The 20,372-nt window shown below is 40.3% G+C and overlaps 1 protein-coding gene across 2 annotated transcripts in view; it reads left to right on the top strand.

The window, feature by feature from the left end:
- The window catches only part of syt7a (synaptotagmin VIIa), an 89,658-nt gene extending 69,490 nt beyond the window's left edge, over positions 1 to 20,168 (top strand). For both annotated transcript variants that reach the window (XM_030135720.1, XM_030135719.1), the window contains 6 exons: positions 2,196 to 2,298; positions 4,517 to 4,784; positions 5,841 to 6,010; positions 6,961 to 7,075; positions 7,752 to 7,951; positions 9,679 to 20,168. In XM_030135720.1, the coding sequence (XP_029991580.1) occupies positions 2,196 to 2,298; positions 4,517 to 4,784; positions 5,841 to 6,010; positions 6,961 to 7,075; positions 7,752 to 7,951; positions 9,679 to 9,783 (961 nt within the window). In that variant the 3' untranslated portion in view covers positions 9,784 to 20,168. The remainder of the gene's footprint in view (positions 1 to 2,195; positions 2,299 to 4,516; positions 4,785 to 5,840; positions 6,011 to 6,960; positions 7,076 to 7,751; positions 7,952 to 9,678) is intronic.
- The last annotated feature ends 204 nt before the right edge of the window (positions 20,169 to 20,372 follow it).

The raw sequence follows: 20,372 nt of genomic DNA, 5'->3' as shown, positions 1-20,372 counted from the left end.
GTTGTCTGTTTGCTTGTCTTGTTTGCTTGCTTTTTCTGTCTGTCTATTTGTCAGTATATTTTATCCCAGTTCTGTCCTTGTCTTCTGCAAAAATGTACACATTATTGCATTCAACACCAATTCTCATCCAAATTTGCAGTTTAGAGTGCCCAGCAAGTACAAAGCGTACAACATACAGGACATTCTCCCAGTGAAAGCACTGAGGAGAATGCTGGCCAGACAGACAGACTTTCTATGGGCTCCTTGTTTCCTGCCTCTCCAAGGCATTGCCTTCACTCTCTGAGTGACACCTACTTGCATATGTCATATATGCACATGTAGCCAATGCCAGTATATGCTTTGGCCCTTGTGTCCCCAATCCACACTTTTAGAGTGTTGCTAAATGGTTGGAAAATCAGATTAGATTGAAACCTTTAAACCTTCTGGAGTTGAAAGATCATTTCTATCAATGCCCTCTTTTGTAACACTCTAAATGTGCACTTCCTATGTTCCTACTATTTGTCTCTTTTTGTGTTTCAAATGATACTCTACTTTTGTATGGTATGTTTCATCTATTATTTATTTGGAGCTCTCCATATAAAGAACAATTGCTCTTGCTCTCTTTCTCTTGGTGATCAACTGTATTTATTGTCTTTTTCTTTTCTTCTCTGTGCTCTTTTTCTCCCTTTAGCATGTTTGCCCCTTTGTCTCTGGTTAGAGATATTGTTTGTGCATAGCTCTTTATTTTTGTCTCTTATTCTTTATTCTTTGATACTTATCAGACTGACCAAACTAAGCCTCTCTTGTGTTTCCAGGCTTTCCTTCCTTCATTCCCTATCTTTTCTTGCAGCTCTGTTTTTCTCTCTAATGTGCTGGTGTTTGTAACAATCTCACTCTCTGTTTGGTTTGGTTTTCGTAACCTCACTGTTCATGCTATTAATACTTGCTATCTCTTCTAATACAGCTAAATAATTTATAGCCTGCTTATCTATTTCTTATTTTCCTTTTGAACCTTCTATCTTATCTAGAGTCTTTATAATTTTTGTTCACTGTTTGTCTGCAACTTCAACATCCTCTCTACATCATTTCTTTTCCGTTTCTCTGTTGTTCTTTTTCTTCGCTGTTTACTGTTTATTTATTGCCTAACATTATTTAAGTGTTCATTCTCTCCATGTGCCTTGAACAGTCATCTATGGAGTGTGTCCAATGTGTTACTGCATCATTTAATGTTGTTACATTGGCTTGGACTGTAGCTCTTTCTCGCTCTTGTTTCTTTCTCATGCTTTCTTCAATGTCATAGTATTTGTTCTCTTTTTAATTTCTTTCTTCTTTTGCTATTTTCGTTTCTTTACATTTTGTGATATTTCTTGTTTTTAAGATGTATGAACATAGAGGTTTTTCTCCCAGACTGTTTATCCCAGTGTTTTTAATGATCCTCATGTGAAGGAACTAAACTTAACACCTATTAACATTTGTACCTACGTACCAGCTCTGCCATGGGAGATCTCTGTTTTTATTTGATTTTTTTTTGCTTTTTGGATTGTTGATGCAGAATCCTAATAACTGAGAGATTTAAACACATAAACAGTTTATGAAACTGTTCAGCACCTGTAACATCAGCTGTCGTCTTAATTGTCTGTTCCTCTTTGTGTTGCTATATATGTCTGTCTTCTGTTTATAGTAATGTCATGTTGCTATACATGTCATTATACATGTGTGTCTTGTTTATGTCTTTCAAAAAGACTAAGGGTTGATCATGAATTATGTTGGGTTTGGAATGAATTATAATTTAGTGCTTCTCTTTTGTGTTCTCTCTGAAAATGTGTTTGTTTTCTGGGTGGAGGTAACTTTCTTGTTAGAAATATGGATGTTTGCCACACTGGACATATGTATAGTCATCTCAGACTCCAAGTTTCATCAAACATAACTCACCACATCAAATGCCTTCAGATGTAGCGGCTGTTAATCTTTCAAATCTTTGGCAGAATGTATTTGGCTTCGTTCATGGTAGTTAGAGAAAGCACAATCCACTTTGAAGTGACATCTATCCAGAGCAAACCTGGACTCAATTATCAGATAGGCAGTTTGTAGAACCAACCAGGCGGATGTTGGACTCCCTCTGTGCTCATACATTCTCTCTTTCTGGAGATGAGTTAGCTTCTCAGCTCATTTCTGCACTGGTTTTCCTCTGGTTCAACCTGTGCTTTTGCTTACAGGGGCAACAAGCCAGCTAACAGCCCCAAAGGTCAGCCCCCCGATGCTGACGGCCACTCCTCTGTTACTGACCTGGCTAATTCCCTCACTGGAGACATGGTGATGGTAAGACAATGTCCCACAACATATCGATCATTGTCACTGCTGCTGCTGAGTCAAAATGCACACCACAGAAATATATGATATGAACATTTCAGTCCACATGCATTTGTTATCTTTGGGCTTTTTTTTTTAAATATTTTGGATGGCTTTGGGCATGAATCAGCAGAACTTTTCTCCAATGCATGCCAGTGTCTTTAACTGGCACTCAACTGAAGTAACGGACACTGAAGGAAAATAATCATTATAAAATGTTCATTTACAGATTTATTCATTATTTACTCCTTATTCAATATCCAATATAGTCAAAGATACCTGATTTCCCACTGCATATTTTTTTCGGGGGGGCGGTATCAGCTGATTAAGCAACTACTCTGAGATGACATTAGTGCTACAGGAGTCACATACATGGATATTATTTTATATGTTACATATTTTACACAACAATCTGCTGAAGGTTTATTGCAAGATGAGAAGGCAACCATTGGACTAGCACAAGAATTATAAACACCATTCCTGTACTACTGCAATAAAATTTTCCACATTATATTCTGGTTTTTTTTTCCTTTATTAGTGCAGTGCAGACAGTGCAGAGAGACAGGAAAGATGGAGAGAGAATGAGGTGAAAGACAAACCCAGATCTCTGCAATAAAGCCTTGGGCTATGTGGGATGCACGCTACCAGATGAGCCACTGGGGTGCCCTAGTGTTTTATATAAATGAACGAAAAGTAGAACATGTTGAAATAGAGGAAAATAATAACATTTAATATCTCAGCAAACTATCATTTGTATGTAATTGTTAAAAACAGCCTGAAAGAAGCGCTGAAGTGTTGTCACATGACAGTACTCTGTGATATATATGAAGTACCCTTTGATTAGTTACAAGGAAAGAGAAGGTGTGTTAGATACATGATTGTATTTAGATGTGTTTGTTGCCTCTAATCCATAGTTCTTACATCATGTCATCTATTTTGACACCTTAGGTTTAGCCATTATGATTCAGTCCAGAGGGCGCATCCTCAATGATTCATGAGTTTGTTTAAGATCATAAGTTAAATACTTGTGAGATATGAATGAATAAACTTTACTTCTATAAACTGAGCCTCAACCTCATCTTCACAAAGAAGCTTTTTTTTTGCTGGTACAGATCCCTGGCTCCTAAATCTAAAGGAAATGAGAAAATCACAATAAAGCCAACAGCATGGGAATAAGTTCAAGTGTCCACATACTTTTGGCCATGTAGCGTAAGGTGTAATTGCTAGTCTTCAGGTACGTCTACTGCTGCTGAGTCATCCTCTATGCAAATGCCAGAGTAATTTGAGGCTGTGCATGGTTATATGAGACCCATAATAGAAAAAAAAAACCCACACTGGCAAGTTCCTACAGTGGCAATCAAGCGAAACAAGCCATCCAAGGTGACTCACACTGTTTGATAAATTAGATTTGGAATATTTCACACTTGCTCTGCCTGTCAGTTTTAAAGCTCTTATTGGCAAATGCTTGAGTGAGCGAATCTTTGCCACTTATGAACGTAGCCCGGGTCAAAAAAATAAAAAATAAATCAACAATTTCAGGTAATCCACAGAGAAAGTGTTTGCATTTTCAAGTGTCAGAAGAATCTTGTGCACAAAGGGGTCTTATGAACTGCTTGTTGTCTTATCTCCTTCAAATTCCTCAAATGCTCCCTTCAAATCTGTGCTATTGTTGCAGAAGGAGGAAAAAATGAATGGCAGAGACAGAAGGTAAAGCCACAGGGAAAAAAGAAAGAAATATAAAGACAGCTGAATGCCAACCTTGAGCTGTGCTGTGCTGTCCATGCCATCTATTTCTCTTTTGCTCTCTCTCTCTGACCACTGCTTTCTATCTGATAGTGGCCTTTTAGTGCACAGCAGTGATAAAGCAGTCAGAGTGGTTGTGAGGGAGACTGGGTGGTCTAAAGCTCCCCTATCTTTAATCTGAGCACCTCCTGGCTCTTAAGAACATTAGTAAGGAAATTAAACTCTCTCAGTCTTCTTAATGTCATACCAATCGCAGCGGCTTGCAAACGGCGTGACAAAAATGCTCAAAGCTCAGAATTCTCCTCCTATAACAGCTTTACTCAGTCAAGGTCTCTGTGCACGTGCTAAAGGCAGAGATGTGTGTGCCCTTGGATTGAACTTTTTTGTGTGACTGGATGTGTTTGTGTTACTTATATTTACATGATTACATTTTTCAATCCCGCAGCTGTCTCCAGGATCGGAGGATGATGATGGTGAAGGGCCCATCAGTGAGAAGCTGGGTCGGATCCAGTTCAGTATAGGCTACAGTTTCCAAAACACGACCCTCACCGTTAAAGTGCTCAGGGGTCAGGACCTCCCGGCCAAGGACTTCTCCGGAACTTCCGACCCCTTTGTCAAAATCTACCTGTTGCCTGACAAAAAGCACAAACTGGAGACCAAGGTCAAGAGGAAGAACCTCAATCCCCACTGGAATGAAACCTTCCTGTTTGAAGGTCTGTTTTCTCATCAGCTGATAACTGCTGTATTTTGTCATGCTGTCCAATCCTTTTAAACAGTCCTCAATACTTTGACATTTTGGTAAATATATTTGCTCTGTTCTTGCCTCAAGGGTAGACAAGATCAATAAGCTCTCCTGGTCAAGTAATAATGGACTACATAATGGCATGTGTAACCTGAAGTTGCCATTTATACATTCAGAATGTAGTACAGACTAAATAAATGAGATATAACTTTGTAACTGGTGTAATTCACAGGTACTGTTCAGCAGATTTTGGCAGATTTTTAGCTTGCCAGACTTGCTGTTTCAGTGTCTGTCTCTGATATTTGTGCAAAGCTTAGCTAACTGACTGCAGGCATTAGCTGCATACTTAATAAACAAGCAGGGAGAAATATTTTCTCATCAAATGTTGTTGCAAAAGACCAATAAGCATTTTCACCAAATGTCAAACTGCTCTTTTAATCAATGATGGTAACAGCAAAGGTATTTCTGCTAAAACGTTGTGAGGAATTGTAACAGCATGTGAGGTTTGAGAACATTTTTTGCATTGATAAAACCTGCAGGTCACACTGCTACAGAAATTACACACAGGCTTTGTTAGAAAATGATATTGTAGTAGTAGTTCAACTGTGGCTGTTCAGTGCCAGCTACACAGAGAGCAGCCAAGTGTCCCTGCCCTGTATGATCGAAATGTGTTCCATTATGATCATTGTGCTCAGATGACAGCACAGTGGTGAAAAAGTCAAAATAAATTTCTAAAAGCTCCAACTCTTGCCAGAATTAGAACAATAGACTTTGCTGTGGAAAACTGAATGACATAGGTCTTTGTGACTAGAACATAATGATCCCTCTCATCTGAGGGAGAGTTGGCTGGTCCTGCAGCTCTGAAATGCACTTTGACCTTTGCCAAATTCATCCCTTTTAGCATGGTACAGATTACACCGCTGCCCTCTCTGCACTGTCAAGAATTTGTTTCTCACTTGTGCAGTGTTTCAGTGTCCTGTAGCTGTCTGTAACTCACCCTGGTGTTATCTGTCCGTCTCCGTTTTAGGCTTCCCTTATGAGAAGGTCAGAGAGCGCACACTTTACCTTCAAGTGTTGGACTACGACCGCTTCAGTAGGAATGACCCCATTGGAGAGGTGTCAATCCCCCTTAATAAGGTGGAACTGGGCCAGATAAAGACCTTCTGGAAGGAGCTCAAACCCTGCAGTGATGGCAGTGTAAGAGAGCAGTATCAACTCTTTCATCGAGCCAAATTATGACAAACCAGTTATTTTTATTCTACAGGTCTTTTGCTGATGCTTTAGCAGCCTTAAAAACCTTAAAATAGCCCTTTACACCTAATGCAACTCACATTTGGACATCACCTGTGTTCAGCCTCTGCACAACCAGGCATTGAGACCACTATGCATTTATAACAATCTGAAAAAGGTCTTGATGTCCTCATTAAATCAAATTAGATTTGTATATATTTCTTGGAATGCATATCACCTATGCATCAATTAGTGAGTGGTGTTGTCAAAACCATCGAAACTGAGGGCAGACTGTATCAAGGCCAAGCCAAGACCAAGACCAGACTAGATACTCTGAAGGCAGTTTACAGAAACCAGGCTTTTCAAACATTACAGATTGATATGGTATAAGGGGCAGTAAGTAGGTAAAATTAAGCAAACTTGTAGCAAGATGTATCAAGAACTGACAAAAATAATTTACACCTGAAATAAAAGTATGAAAGATTATTTTCAAACCACAGTAATAATGTTAGCAATTAGAGCAGAAAATGCACTGGGAATTTAGTCACATCCCTACAGCTGTGGTCTGGGTCAGAGGTCCTAAATGCTTTTCAGCAGTTATGAGTCTTCACTCTGCTGGTATGAGTCGTTGCTCCACAGGTGGGCTTCCAGGAGACTCACACAAAATATCTAAAGCAAATGGCACTCTGCTACCCATTTCACTGGCATTTTAAAAGTCTGAAATGTGCGCTGTAAAATAAATATAACATGCAGAAACCCACTATAAGAAAAATCTTCCTAAAACAAGTTAGATGCATGATTTTAGTATGTGAATCACAACGTTGTCTAGTGAGCTGTAGGCTCACCTAACTTGTGAGTGATGTGAAGTTTGATAAAATCTGATGATTTACACTCCATTGTGTTTCTACGTTCCTCAGGGGAGACGAGGAGACCTGCTGGTGTCTCTCTGCTATAATCCCACAGCCAACACCATCACTGTGAACATCATCAAAGCACGCAATCTCAAAGCCATGGATATTGGGGGCACCTCAGGTAGAGATTCCTCCTTGTTTGTTTAGTCTTTACTTTATCTAACCCTTGCTCACCAGCCTGAAGCCCTTCTAATAACACTGGAAGCCTCGTGGCTCCACGTACAGCTCCGACTCAGTGTTCAAACATTCACTGCCCTGTTCGTGCAGAGGACGGCTGCTGTCTGGCCCCCAAGCTGCTCGCTGCACAGATAGCTGCAACAGCAAGGTGACATTACGTCAAGCCGCCCTCCCTGACCTCTCTCTTTTTTCTTCCTCCTTTTTCTGTATATCTATGAGGATCTACAGCCACCCAGCCAAATGTGTGTCAGCTCAGTCTGGTTCAAGTTGTTAAATTATCAGGTCTCATTGTGAGGCACTTTCTAAGGCATATTTTGTAAACCTACCACTTCTTGTACTTGGAAGAGCTGTGTCTGTTAGTATTACAGAATATGATAATGCTCCAGAACTGGTTGTACAAATCCCAGGCCCTATTTCCATAAATACTTCCTCATCTGTATATTTCCTAGCTCAGGGGATAAGTTGACCTTGAGCTCAAACTAGGTATCTGCTTCCCTGCTGCCTTCCGTGACTTTCACAATTAAGAGGGTAATTGCAAACATGACCCTGAGAATCACCTTTCATGGGGGTCTGCATCCTCCTTCTCCTGTAAACTCCTGCTCTCTTTGTCCACATTGTAGATCCCTATGTGAAGGTGTGGCTGATGCACAAGGACAAACGTGTAGAGAAGAAAAAGACGGTTGTGATGAAGCGCTGTCTGAACCCCATCTTCAACGAGTCCTTCCCTTTTGATGTGCCCGCCCATGTGCTGAGAGAGACCACCATCATCATCACTGTCATGGACAAGGACAGACTCAGCCGCAACGATGTTATTGGCAAGGTAACAGTTGATATTGCAGCAGGTTGCCCTGTTTGGGTTATTGAAGTCCATTTCATTAAAAAAAAATCATGCCATGAGGTCCATGGGATTGTATTTTTGTTTAGCTCTGGTTGAGCTGGTCATAAAATAGGACGTGGATGTGAAGATGTGGGCCTGTAACCCAGTTTGTTACTGTTTGGTAAAGGTGTGAAGTAAGATGTCAGATGTGATTGCCTAAATTTCATCTTGCCAACCTAATTAGATGTGCAGTGATTAACTGATTAACTACAAACTATTAATAATTAATGATAGGCCTGCAAGATTAGAAGAAAGTCTGCAATGTGCAATGACAGCTCAGTTAAAACCAGTTTTATTTATAGAGCAATAAGTCATAATATTAAATTATCTCAAGGCACTTGACAAAGTAAGGTCAAGACCTCACCATATTATACAGAGAAAAACCCAACAATTCCCGCAAGAGCAGCGACTTTATAACAGTGGGAAACAGTGGGAACAGACAGAATCAGGCTGAGGGTGGGCGGCCGCTGACAGTCAGAAACAGAGCAGACTGTGGACAACACAGTCAGACAGCATGCAGGTTGGAGGCCATTAAGTGCACTTCAGGAACATGCACCTCCAGAGCCGGAGATATCTGCAGAAAAACAACTCAGAGAGAGGACAGAGAGGAAAAATTACACAAATTACAGCATTGTTAACACTGCTGTGACAAACGAACCTCACAATAGTCACTAAATCTGACACCAATTACTCTGAGGGTAGTTGATGACGAGTAAGTGAGTATGAGGACATGACGTGTAAATAATATGTTTTATGTTTTTCATTGCGATTCAAACAGTCTTTTGCGATGTGTTCATAATGCATTCACATGTAATAATGATCTATGTCATATCTTTTTGTAACCTGAACACCTTCAAGTTTTGGATTTCTGGCTAACACATAAGCCAATCTAAACATACGACTTAGGTTAAAACAGACAATTTCTGCAATTTTCCTATACTTCTTTGACAAAATCATTTTTTTAAAAAAATGTGCAGGTTGATCAGCGCTGACACTTGAAGCATCTTTGGATTTAATAACCATAGGTGTAACAATTTCTTATGCCAGGTAAGTCCATAAAAAACAGTGACAACAGTTCAGCAGACTCTTCCTAATTGGTAATAATATGAAATATGTTCTCATGAGATATAGGACATATTCCATTTAACAGGAATTATGACTGGAAATGTACTGTAAGTAGTAGTAGTAGTAGAAAGACATTTAATACAGAGGAACGCTCAGAAGACTGGATGTATTACACAGGAAGCATTCAATGGAACGAGTTTGGAGAATGAAATGAGATTGAAGAATCTCGCTCCATTGTACAAACCCTATGCAGTGCAAATTTTTATTACTCAGTCATTGTGTAAGATGGAGGATAGAATGAGTGTAATTCTCCACAATTGTCTGAATAGAGTAAGAGCCTAACCTAAGGAAAACAAAGCAGCTGATGCATGTATGCACTTTGCTAAAGGAGACAGATGCAGGCAAAGGTGCAGTCAGCTGCACATCATGACTTGTGCCTGACCTCAGAAGTAAGAGTTAAGTTAGATTAAGACCTTTAGAAAGAAATATTTTAAATGTTAAACAGTAGGAGTCACAGGAAAGTGTTGCCAAACCAGCCAGTGTAGAGAACTGTCTTTATCTTTTTGTTCCTCTTCTCATTTGTTATAATTTCTCTCCCGTCTCAGATCTACCTATCGTGGAAGAGTGGACCGGCGGAGGTGAAGCACTGGAAAGACATGCTCGCTCGGCCGCGCACTAATGTCGCCCAGTGGCATGCTCTCAAGGCCTGATCGCACCACCCAGCTTCCTCCATGGCCCCTTCCTGTCTCCTTTTTCCCTCGTCCTCCCCCCACTTCTCGCTCCCGTCCTTATGCACAAGACTGACTTGCTGCCAGGCTGCGAAACACGGGTACAATTAGCCATCTGCTCTCTTAAACCTTTAAATTCTTCTCTTTCTTCCTTTCTTTCAAAACCTCGACTCCTCTCTTTTGCTCCCCCTCATACAGCTGTGTCTTAATTTCTTTGTCTCACCTCTTTGCCGATGGTCCCCCTGTTTCTGACTGTCTGTATGTCTGTCTGTCCTTATGCACTTTGCCTGTGGAGGTCTGATTTTTAGTGTCTTTGTTGACCCCTTTGGTTCAGAACTGCAATGCAGCCCTTGACAATTTTAAGGTGCCAGTCCCGTGGGATCACAGAGAAACTAAGTAAGGCGTAACTTATCTCATGTAATCCTATTATATGGCTATTCCAGGTACACAATACTATACATATGTACTGTATGTACATATACATATGAATATATTAGGTATATAGATTGGCAGAATTCCCCTTATACATACGACTAATATATAGTATGTTATTCATGGCCTGTCTGCTGTTTCCCATCTTTACTTAGTTTCTATTTTTTGGCTTGTCCTTGTCATTTGTCTCAAGTGTACTATATCCTCTGACCCATTTCAGTCCATTTCAGTGGTTTAATGTTCAGCTGAAGTTGTCTAAAGCAATCAATACTCAGTTTGTGATGAAACGAGCTGAACTCAGATGAAGTTGTTGATACTGCTGTCTTTTTCCCTCCTCTTTTTTCCTCTCTATACTCTTCTTTCTCTCTTTTTTCCTTATTGTTCCCTCCTTCTCTTCCTCTGGCACAATATTAGTGAATCCCTCCTTTCTGGAACCCTTCTTGTCGTCTGTGTGCTGTGGGTGCTGTGCTGTAGCTCCAACAAAAATAGAGATTATTAAAAAAAAATACGAACTGAACTTTCCGAAGCTGGGAAAGTGGGAACACAGAAACTGTATGAAATGGATCGCTCCTGATTTTTCCAGACAAAAAGCCTTGACGTGGAGAGAGAAAAAAGAAGATGAAAAAAAAAAAAATCCCCCATGATACGATGATGTCATTTTTCACAGCATCACCAACTGAGGAAACCAAATGAAAATCTTCTTCCAACAATTTTGAGATGAAAAAAGAAGCAAGTTTGTGCTGTTGGTGCACTTGCATTTGGTAGCTTGTGCACACCTCTGTGTATTTATTGATGCTTTGAATTCTCGGTGCTGCCCTGTGCTGTTGTTTTGCCCTGTTGTGCTGATGGGGGTCGATCTCTGAGACCTCCCCACCAGCTCTGACTGTATGCTGTTGCAGCGTTATGTGAGTTTGCTGCTGCTGTGCGCGTGCATGTGTGTGTGATCACAGGAGCAACACAATTCAGACTCGGCAGAAATCTTCTCTTTTCTCTTTCTCATCTTGCGCTCTTCTTGCTCTTCTTACTGCCATTGTTTCCCCATCCTCCTTTACTGCCCTGCCTTCTGAACGAGGGCATGGGGAAGTTCTCTCTGCACTTTTTGAAAATGTAATAACAATAATAATGGTGATGACAGTTTTGATGATGATTATAGTACTGAAGAAAATTAAGGGAGGAGTATCTGAAAGGGTGAGCAGCTGTAGGGGAGAAGCTACGTCTGCTCTGTGATGAGGAGAGGACATAGAGGATGGATGTAGGGCTCTCATCCTCCTTTTGTTCCTCTTTTTTTCTCCTTTTCTACCTGTGTATCGATATGTATGTGTCTGAGTATGTGTTGCGTGTGTTTCTATGTAGGCAGCCAGACTCCTGATAGCAAGCTGCTTGTGTCTAAAATGTCAGGATGGAGAGATCACACTCGTCTACTTGTCGCATGCAGGTCAGCCATTACAACAGTGTTATGCACAATGGGCCTCATGTAAGAACATTTTCAAATTTTTATGCAGTGTTATTCTGTCCTTTTTTCCGGTACAAGTGTTCAGAGTCTGAGTCACTCTACTTAATTGTGTAAACTTGTCACAGCTGGGTTAAAGCAGTGCATATCAAAGTACAGACTTTTTGCTGACAGGCAGCAGACAGATCCAGTGAAATGACTTTATTAACGAACAGGCTTTTAGGCAGTGGAAACAAATGGAACAAATGGAAGGAAGAACTTCTCCTGTGAGTTTTTACAAATCTTCTCTTTGAAAGGAATCAAAAAAAATTTAAAACAGTTGTTTCACGTGGTTGAGAAACCACAACATTGAAATAAGCGTTTGTTTCGCTGGGAACAAGGACTCTGCAATATGAAAATATATATCATGTGGCGATGGCAAATCCTATTTGGTATTGTGCATTATGGTTTATAATATTGTGTCACTTATGACAATCTTAATGTCGATGTTTTTCAACTTTTGGATGTCAATTTATGTTATTCCACTCAGATACAGCCAAGAGATTTGCAAGGAGGCCAGTCCCTACAAAACATAACAAGTACTTCTGAACAGGAATTGTTTACGTGTAAGTTACAAATAAAAAGACAGAAATGAAATCCATTGAAGTGTAAAATGCTTATTCTCAACCATTTTCTTAACTGAGTTAGCAAAGTTAAGTTGTCATGATATAACATTACATACGCTGTGATACAGGATTTTGGTCATGTATCCTATTGGAAACTGATTGAAGATAAGAGATGTGGCTGCAACAGTTATAAGACAAGTCTCACAGGTAAAAAAAAATATGATGAAATAACTGACAAAAGATCTAAAATCACATGTTGAAGTCAATTAAACTCCACCTCTCCATGAGGAGAAGTGAGGAGAGATTTGATCCTCAGCATAAAGTTTGTAAGATGGCTTATTCTGCTCCATTTTACACGTATTTTCATTGACAATTAGCCTAAGTTACGGTAGAATAGAAGGAGGTATTTAACACAGCTAAGCTTCAAATTCTGCTGTTAGAAATCAGATGACAGACGGTAATGAGAAGACTATTATAACATTAATGTCAGTCTACAGCTGCCAATGCTGTGCTATGGAGCACTGTAAATTATTGGATGAACTAACAAAAACATAGTGAATGCAACAAATTACTGTAAATTATTCATAGTTTAAGGAGGCATTTGAGAACAAATCCGATCATGTAAATGTTTCTTGCACGAGGCCCAGTGTTTGAATGAACAGCAAGCATGATCAGAGATCTTATTGAGTTTTCTGCTTCTGTAGATGATGGCAAACAATAGGTGGATATCTGAAAACAGTAAGACCTTTAACTTTACACTGACAAAAGGTAAGATATCAAAGCTTTCTCTGAGTGTTTGTGGCTGTTCACAGAAGCTATGAATGGCTGTGTATCACAGACAGTGGGTGTGATGTTAGATGATGGCCTGATCTGCGACTGTGAGATACTGTAAAAGCAGATTAGACATTATCTCTTTCCTGAGTGCTTGAGAGCACCACACAGTGTAGTGGTAGCTGCCCTGCCTGTCAGGAACATTCAGCTCAGCTCAATATTTCTGTAATGTAAATAAAACAGTCATAGAGCAGCATCGTGAATACTGTCAGCCATTAGGAGCTGCTCACACAGACGTCTACTCATTCTTAGTAATCTGCAATTGTCTCTGTGTGTTTTTTACTTTAACAATAGTATGTGAGGCGTTGTCTTGTCAGATTTTACTGCAGAAACTTCAGTTTATTTAAATATGAGATGACATGTCTCAACGTAATCACTTGCTTTTTGGAGGAGGCGTTGCTTCAGTTAACACAGTGTTTGTAGTTCCTACTGACGCTGGCCCCCATTAAAATCTGTGCCTAAACTGCTGTGTCCTGCAGCAGAGTTTATTTTTCTTCATGCAATAATGCGATTGTTTCTCATGCTTTTGTGTTTCTTTTGATTTTTAACACGAGACGGGTGAGGAATTGTGTTATTGCAGCCTAATTTGCACCAGGTTAGTCCTCTGTGGGCCAGTCTGGGCAGTACACTGTGTGCTTTTTGGGCAGTGTGTTTCGTGTGAGACTCGGTGCTGGCTGCTTTGATGCACTGATCCAGTCCAGCACCCTTCAGAACAATTGGCCAGCCGTGGAACAGGGCCCACTGTTTTGACAGCCACTGCCTGCAGTGTCACAGCACATTACACTCCCATTAGGTGGTCAGAAAGGAGCAAGATCTCCTTTCTCAGACCAGGGAAACACAGTCTTTTCAGAACACTTACTAAATGTTATTCAAAACACGGAGTGCTCTCATTAGTAACCGTGAGTATGATGGACAGGGATAAAGGTTCATCTGTCAAAATGAGGAAACTAATCAGATCGCACCGCTGCTGAAGCTGTGATTTCCAGACATGGTTTAAATGCGCAGGTGTGCAGGTGATGAGTCAACACAATACCTCTGCCATTTCCTTTCACTGAGATTACATGTTGCTCAAAGAGATAAATTACGATGCTACAGGGGTTTACAAAGCTTAGTCATCAGTGACCCTGTAAAGCGGATGATATAGCTTTATTTTTAGTAACATGCAGCACTGTGTGTGATGCTGCCCAGTCCTCGAAAGTAGACTGGAGGCGAAAAGGCTGCAGGGTTGGACTTTTAAAACCACTCAGTGCTTTTATTGCAGTTACACTTTTCTTTTAAGTGCAATTTAAATACACCCTACATATTATTTACAAAAAGTGTCATGAAACAATAAATCAGTAATAATTTTCTGATTAAGGACCTGACATTCATATGCAACACTTACTTGAGTTGTTCAGCCTTTAGCGTAAATAATAAAGACTATTCACAGCTAGAAACGTGGAAAAAAGTTTAAATACTGCCTCCACTTAAGTAGGATTTAGTTTGAAGGTCATATTTATCTTAGCAAACATGATGAATCAAGATATGTAATCCATCACAAGAATATCCAGAAACTTTCACACTCCATAAAATGACCACGAGCCCCAAACATTATGTTCTTTCATTGCCAGCAGTCAAACAGCAGTACCATTACAATGGATGGTAAGCTCTGAGCCAAACCATATAAAAGAGAAAGCAATTTCCAAATCCAACTTTTATTACACTGCCACCTGTCTCACACCTCTAAAGTTATTGCATTTTGTTGGCACAAACACTGTCAGCAATGACCTTCACAAGTGCAGTATAATGGTGCTGTAGATGCTCCCAGTCGAGATTTTTTCAGACTAACTCCATTTCGTCAACTTGCTCTGCTCAAGTACAGAGTCTTTCATCAATGCTTTGTTTCCTGACAGAGCCACCTGGTAGGTGCAGGTGTGGATATTTACTGTCTGATTACTAAAGTTTAATTCAAGATGTCAGACACAGCCAACACTGCCTTCAACTCTGCCACAGGATAAAGACTAAAAAAAAAAAAAAAAAAAGTACCCAATTTATTTGATATTCCTTTAATATCTGTTCAGTCTGGAGGCTATGAGAACACTTCTTAGTTTAATTATAATTCATTGGCTTTTCTGCAAGTCTTTAACATTACGTACAGCCAATTTGGGTTTGAGCCCAGTTATTTTAGCGAAATATGTATCAAATGGTTTGTTCCAATATTCATTCTAAATTTCTAATGCATTTAATTCCCAGATGATAAATCCTATTTGTTGAAGCCCCTGCTTTTCCACTGACACCAGGGTTTAGCATTCATGCCTTAGAGTAAAATATGTTAACGTTAAATTTTCATGATATCTAATGTACTATATTCATGTCTCTCAGGTAACATAAAAAATTCATTTTCACACTTCAATTTATCTAACTACCTGCAAAACTAATGACATTCCCATCAGCCAGAGCTGTATTTTGCATTTAGTGCTAATTAGCAAATGTTAATATGCTAACATGCCATATACAGACATTATATAAAAGACTAATATGGATTGAAAATGGAGGATTAAAATGAAGACATTAGAGTACAAGATAATTTATGAAACTTTTATCTTAAATGAGGTATAAGATAAATTATTGTTCCAAGCATGTTAGCATTCTAATATTAGCATTTAGCTCGTAGCAACACTGCCTGAGTATGAACTCCCAAAGCAGCCCAGCATGGTTGTATATTTAGCCTTGATATCAACCAGTATAGCCTACATATATATACTCAAGGAGAAGATCCCCTAATTTATCATCGTCACTGCCGCCTCCTCTTTTATGTTTACTTTGTAAATAACTGAAAGCTTTATTGGCTGAAGAGGTCACATCTATTAGCTAAGGGATTAGCAAGATATTCTTCTGAGTCCAATTATATTGTTTTTGTCCTTGTCATACTCTTAGTCCTTCCTTATTCTTCCACACTGATGGATATGGCTTTCTTAAGAAGAGCTTCAATGACTCACTCTGTTGGAAAGGTGCCTGCTTTGCTGTAATTTGTGCAATATTAAATTAAAGGTTCACTGTGCTTTATGTCATGAAAAACTTGAGGTGTGTGTGTGGATTAAGGTCAGGCTGCAATAATCTCATCCTGGAGGGACTGTAGTGCATGTTTTATTCTGCTGAATCACATTATGATGGCTGAGTCAGCCCAGGAGTCTTCTGGGTCACCTTTGTCATTTGTCCAGTCAGTCCCTGTGTGAGTGTCGCCCTGTGCAGACAGACCTTGCCTCCCCTAACTCACCCTTTCAATTGTTTTAAGCATCTGGTGAAAACCGATGTGACTTCTCCCAATCAGGGTTTAGGTAAGCATTATCTGAATGGTAACAAAATGAACATGAAAAACAATAATGAGTAATATTATCTTTTTCTTATGTTCACATTTGACTGTTGGTCAGTGTGTATGTATGTGTGTGCTTGTGTTCTTGTGTTTGGTTTATTTCTTTACAAAAACGTGATAAGAAAATCCTTCTGTTTTTGAGAACTTTATGTAAATATTGTTGTTGAAAATTAACATTTGTTGTACGCCGAGTTTTCATTTGTCACTTGAAATGATGAAGAAAACAATGATATTCATGATAAAAGTGGTGATGTTGATGATGCTGAAGCTCATTATACCTGCCCTTCTTGAATAAGGGCTTTTGATGTCCGCTGTATTTTTGTTGAAGATGTTGTGAGGTTGGGGCAAGAGAAACAAAGGGAAGGAGTGATACCCAACACACCCCAGGCCCACTGTAGCAACACTGCCACATATCTTTCACCCCACACCTTCAGGAAACAGACTGAGTGATATATTTATGTGGCACAAATTGTGAAGGCATTATTGTAGCCTGCGTTGTTTATGCCATAAATCATTTTTATATTTTTATTGCAAAAGTAACAGAATGTGTGAGAGGAGCGTTCACCTCCTTATGGACCCCGATCGTCCCCAGTCGCTTGGCATTGCTTCTCACCCTGCCTGCTCAAAGGCTTGGGGATTTACTGTAATGCCATTGTGTTAGATGGGATTGGCCCTGTACTGACACTGATGATGGCTTCCTCATTGAATTTGGAGTCATTATTGCTCAGCTGGAGGCTGTACATGTGAAGGGGAATGTATGGGAAGAACTGGATCTCAGCAGAAGGACTACACTGTCCATTTGACTCTGTGAAGATAATTTTCATGCTTTTGATCAAGCCTCTTACTTGGGGTTAGACTCATGATTAAGCACAACTGACTGCTATGAACTCGGCACATAATATACTTCTCTCTTGCTCAGTCAGATATTTGTAAGAACTTGCAAACTGCAGAACACCCGGCACGAAAAACCCAGATTAGCACAGGAGCCAAACTATAAACCACCATATGTCAGACTAAGTGAGAATAAGGGTTTTTAATCAAAAAAAAATGGGTGGAGAATATGGAATATCAATCTTTCCAAATGTCCAAAAAGTGCCCCGTGCCTTCTAAATATTTTCTGCCCAAATCTGCCAAAAATCCACAGGGCTGTAGTCCAGTTATTTTCATATACTTCCCCATTTTTCATATGCTGTAGACTAACATATCTGGCTGGGGCTGAGTACAGTGCAGGGACAGAGCTTATCAGGTTCATTTTACTTTTAGGACTGTCTCCAGCAGACTGGGACATGATATGGGGCAGCAGATACTCCCAGCAGCCGTCTGCAGGAAGGACAGTGGATACAGTCCTGTCTTCATATGTAATACCATCCTTTTTTGGGGAGTCAGAAAATAACCATGCATGCATGCACACAAGCTGTCATTTATTGATGCACTGAAAATAAATTTTGACTCCTTTCTCTGAGCCTGGATCCGTCGGTATATGTGTATTTTTCTTTCCTTGCCGGTTGTAAATAGACTTTGTGATTCAGTTAGAGCATTCTCTAACTCCTGCCATAATGTGGACATTTCTGATCAGGTAGGTAACAAGCAATACGACTAACTGATCTAACGCCATATTCACCGAAATATGACTTATCTAAGATGATGTGATACCTTGCATTTGGGATGTCGAGGGTAACACTCCTGTTTCTTCCTCCTTTTTCAACTTGCCATGACCCACCTCTTCAACAAAGAGTGCTCTAACTTAAAACACACAATTGTGATGTGTACAATCTAATTTATTGTATTTATTTATGTATTTTTGCCAACTTTGTATAGTGTATAAATATCTATAAATATATGAAAAAGACAGTACTGTATAGATTTTAGCTGCCTGGTAAGGTTAATAGTATATACTTGGTAGACTAAAAGAAAAAGCGTAGAGCTGTTCAAAAGCCAGTTATTGAGAAAATGCTTTCTGTAAAATCTGGTGCCACTGGCTTTTTTTTTATATTCTAGGTTTCGTTTCTGGTTTATTTTTTTAATTGGCCAGTGGGATCCAAAGTGTGTGTCGTTCTTCTTTTTGTCTGTTTGTTTGTTAATTGGTTTGTTTGTTGTTTTTTCTTGACCAAGACACAGCGAGGTTCTGGCAGCCAGGAGAGTGCATTGGAACGCAGACTGGGACCCTGTGCAGTAGTGTGTGTTAGGTGTGTGTCCGTCCATGGTAGTGATAGTGCTCTCTGTGCAGTGCCTCCCTCCGCCCTTCCCTCCTCCCTTCCCTCCTCCTCCTCCTCCTCTTTCTGATGTAGTTTGTCATGTGACGACGCAGTACGTGTTAAGGTGCAGGACGACTGTGTTAGCTGAAGCTGGCAGATGCCCGTGCTCTCTCTCTCTCTCTCTCTCCTCATGCCTACTCTGCTTCTTCATTACAAGGCTTCATTTTAATCCTCCACCAAGTATAGATTTCCACTTCCTCTGCTCGATTGTTCATTTACTCTCCCATTCAGCTGGTAATGCCTCACCACCAGAGTCTAATTTCCCTGTAATCCATGCTTTCTCATCTATCGGTGATTCTTTGTCCATTAGCAGCCACCACATTACTTTAGATCACCTTGTTTTCCCTGCGGAGCTCTGTGGACCAGCGAAGGATTTAGCACAAAGGAGAGGGCAGCCATGCACCTCATCCATGGTCATGCCTTCATGTTTGACCTCTGAGATGTTGTGAGCTGTGTTCTCGCCTCATAAACACTGAGTAGACGGGCAGCTGTCATCACGGCGCACAGAAACACAAAGCAGCCATATTCAGAAGATGAGCACAGACCTGTGACTTCCTCTATGTTGTGGTGGCTTCACTGTCACCCTGTTTGTAGCAAGAACAAGAGAATAGCCTTAAAGATTGGACCAACTACAAAAAAAAGTAGTGGGATTTGTGAATTTGTAGTGGACTATTATTACCTTCCCTTTCCCACACCAAATTTATTACTCGGTATTCAGATGTGTTGCTTGGTTGCTCTGTACATATCTGTGTAGTACTTCTGTTGATGTCCCTGTGTTAGGATAGTAACGGGTTCTTACTGGGCTGCCTCCACAGACGTCCTCATCCTCCTGTCCTGTCTCATTTCCTCAAAAAAACTTCAAACATTCCACCTTAACCAAGTAAGAAACATGTCAAATTTGATTCTACATAAACTGGGCGTTATACTGCAGAAGGGCTGAACTACAGACATTTCTGCTGGAGCCATGGTAATAATGAAGACATCTTGTCTGTGTTCACGTCCCTCTGAGACATTACGACCCTCACACAAGTCTCCCTGCTCCTCTGAACCTGCCCTCACACTGACCTCACCTGGCTCTGAGAGGTCATTGGGTCACCGACTGGTTTGAGGAGCCTTTGACCTCTGGGGATGGGGGGGTCAACGGGGGTGTGGTGGATGGTGAGGTGGTAGAGCCCTGGGAGGCAGCAGAGAGGCCTGTCCCTGTGGTCACATCCCGGTTCAGGAGGGAAAGGAGTGAGAACGTCTTTGAGGTCATGCCCAGTAGCACTTTGGTTTTGCGTTCCATGTTTTTTTAGCCTCTCCTGTTTTTTGGCCGAGCAGACTGTGATCTTATTGGTTGATTTTCTCGTTCTCCTCCACCCATCAGTGTTACAGAGTGTGTTGGGTGGGCGGAGCCATGGAGCTGAGCTCTGATTTTGTTCCATATTAAAGAATCATTTTTACTATAGTTGTGTGGAGAGATTTATTTATTATTCTCTTCGTTTTATTATTAAGGTCACTTATGCAACTGGTGATGTATGAAACAGCCAGACATTACACCCATTACTATAGTGTGTTACTGAGGAAAAAACACACATATTCAGAATAGAATAGAATAGAATAGAATAACTGTTGTGAAAGCACAAGATGCAGGAGAAAGGGTCAGA

This window comes from Sphaeramia orbicularis, chromosome 6 (genome assembly GCF_902148855.1).
Source record: "Sphaeramia orbicularis chromosome 6, fSphaOr1.1, whole genome shotgun sequence".
Lineage (NCBI taxonomy): Eukaryota > Metazoa > Chordata > Actinopteri > Kurtiformes > Apogonidae > Sphaeramia > Sphaeramia orbicularis.
This window is presented reverse-complemented; position numbering and strand designations above follow the sequence as displayed.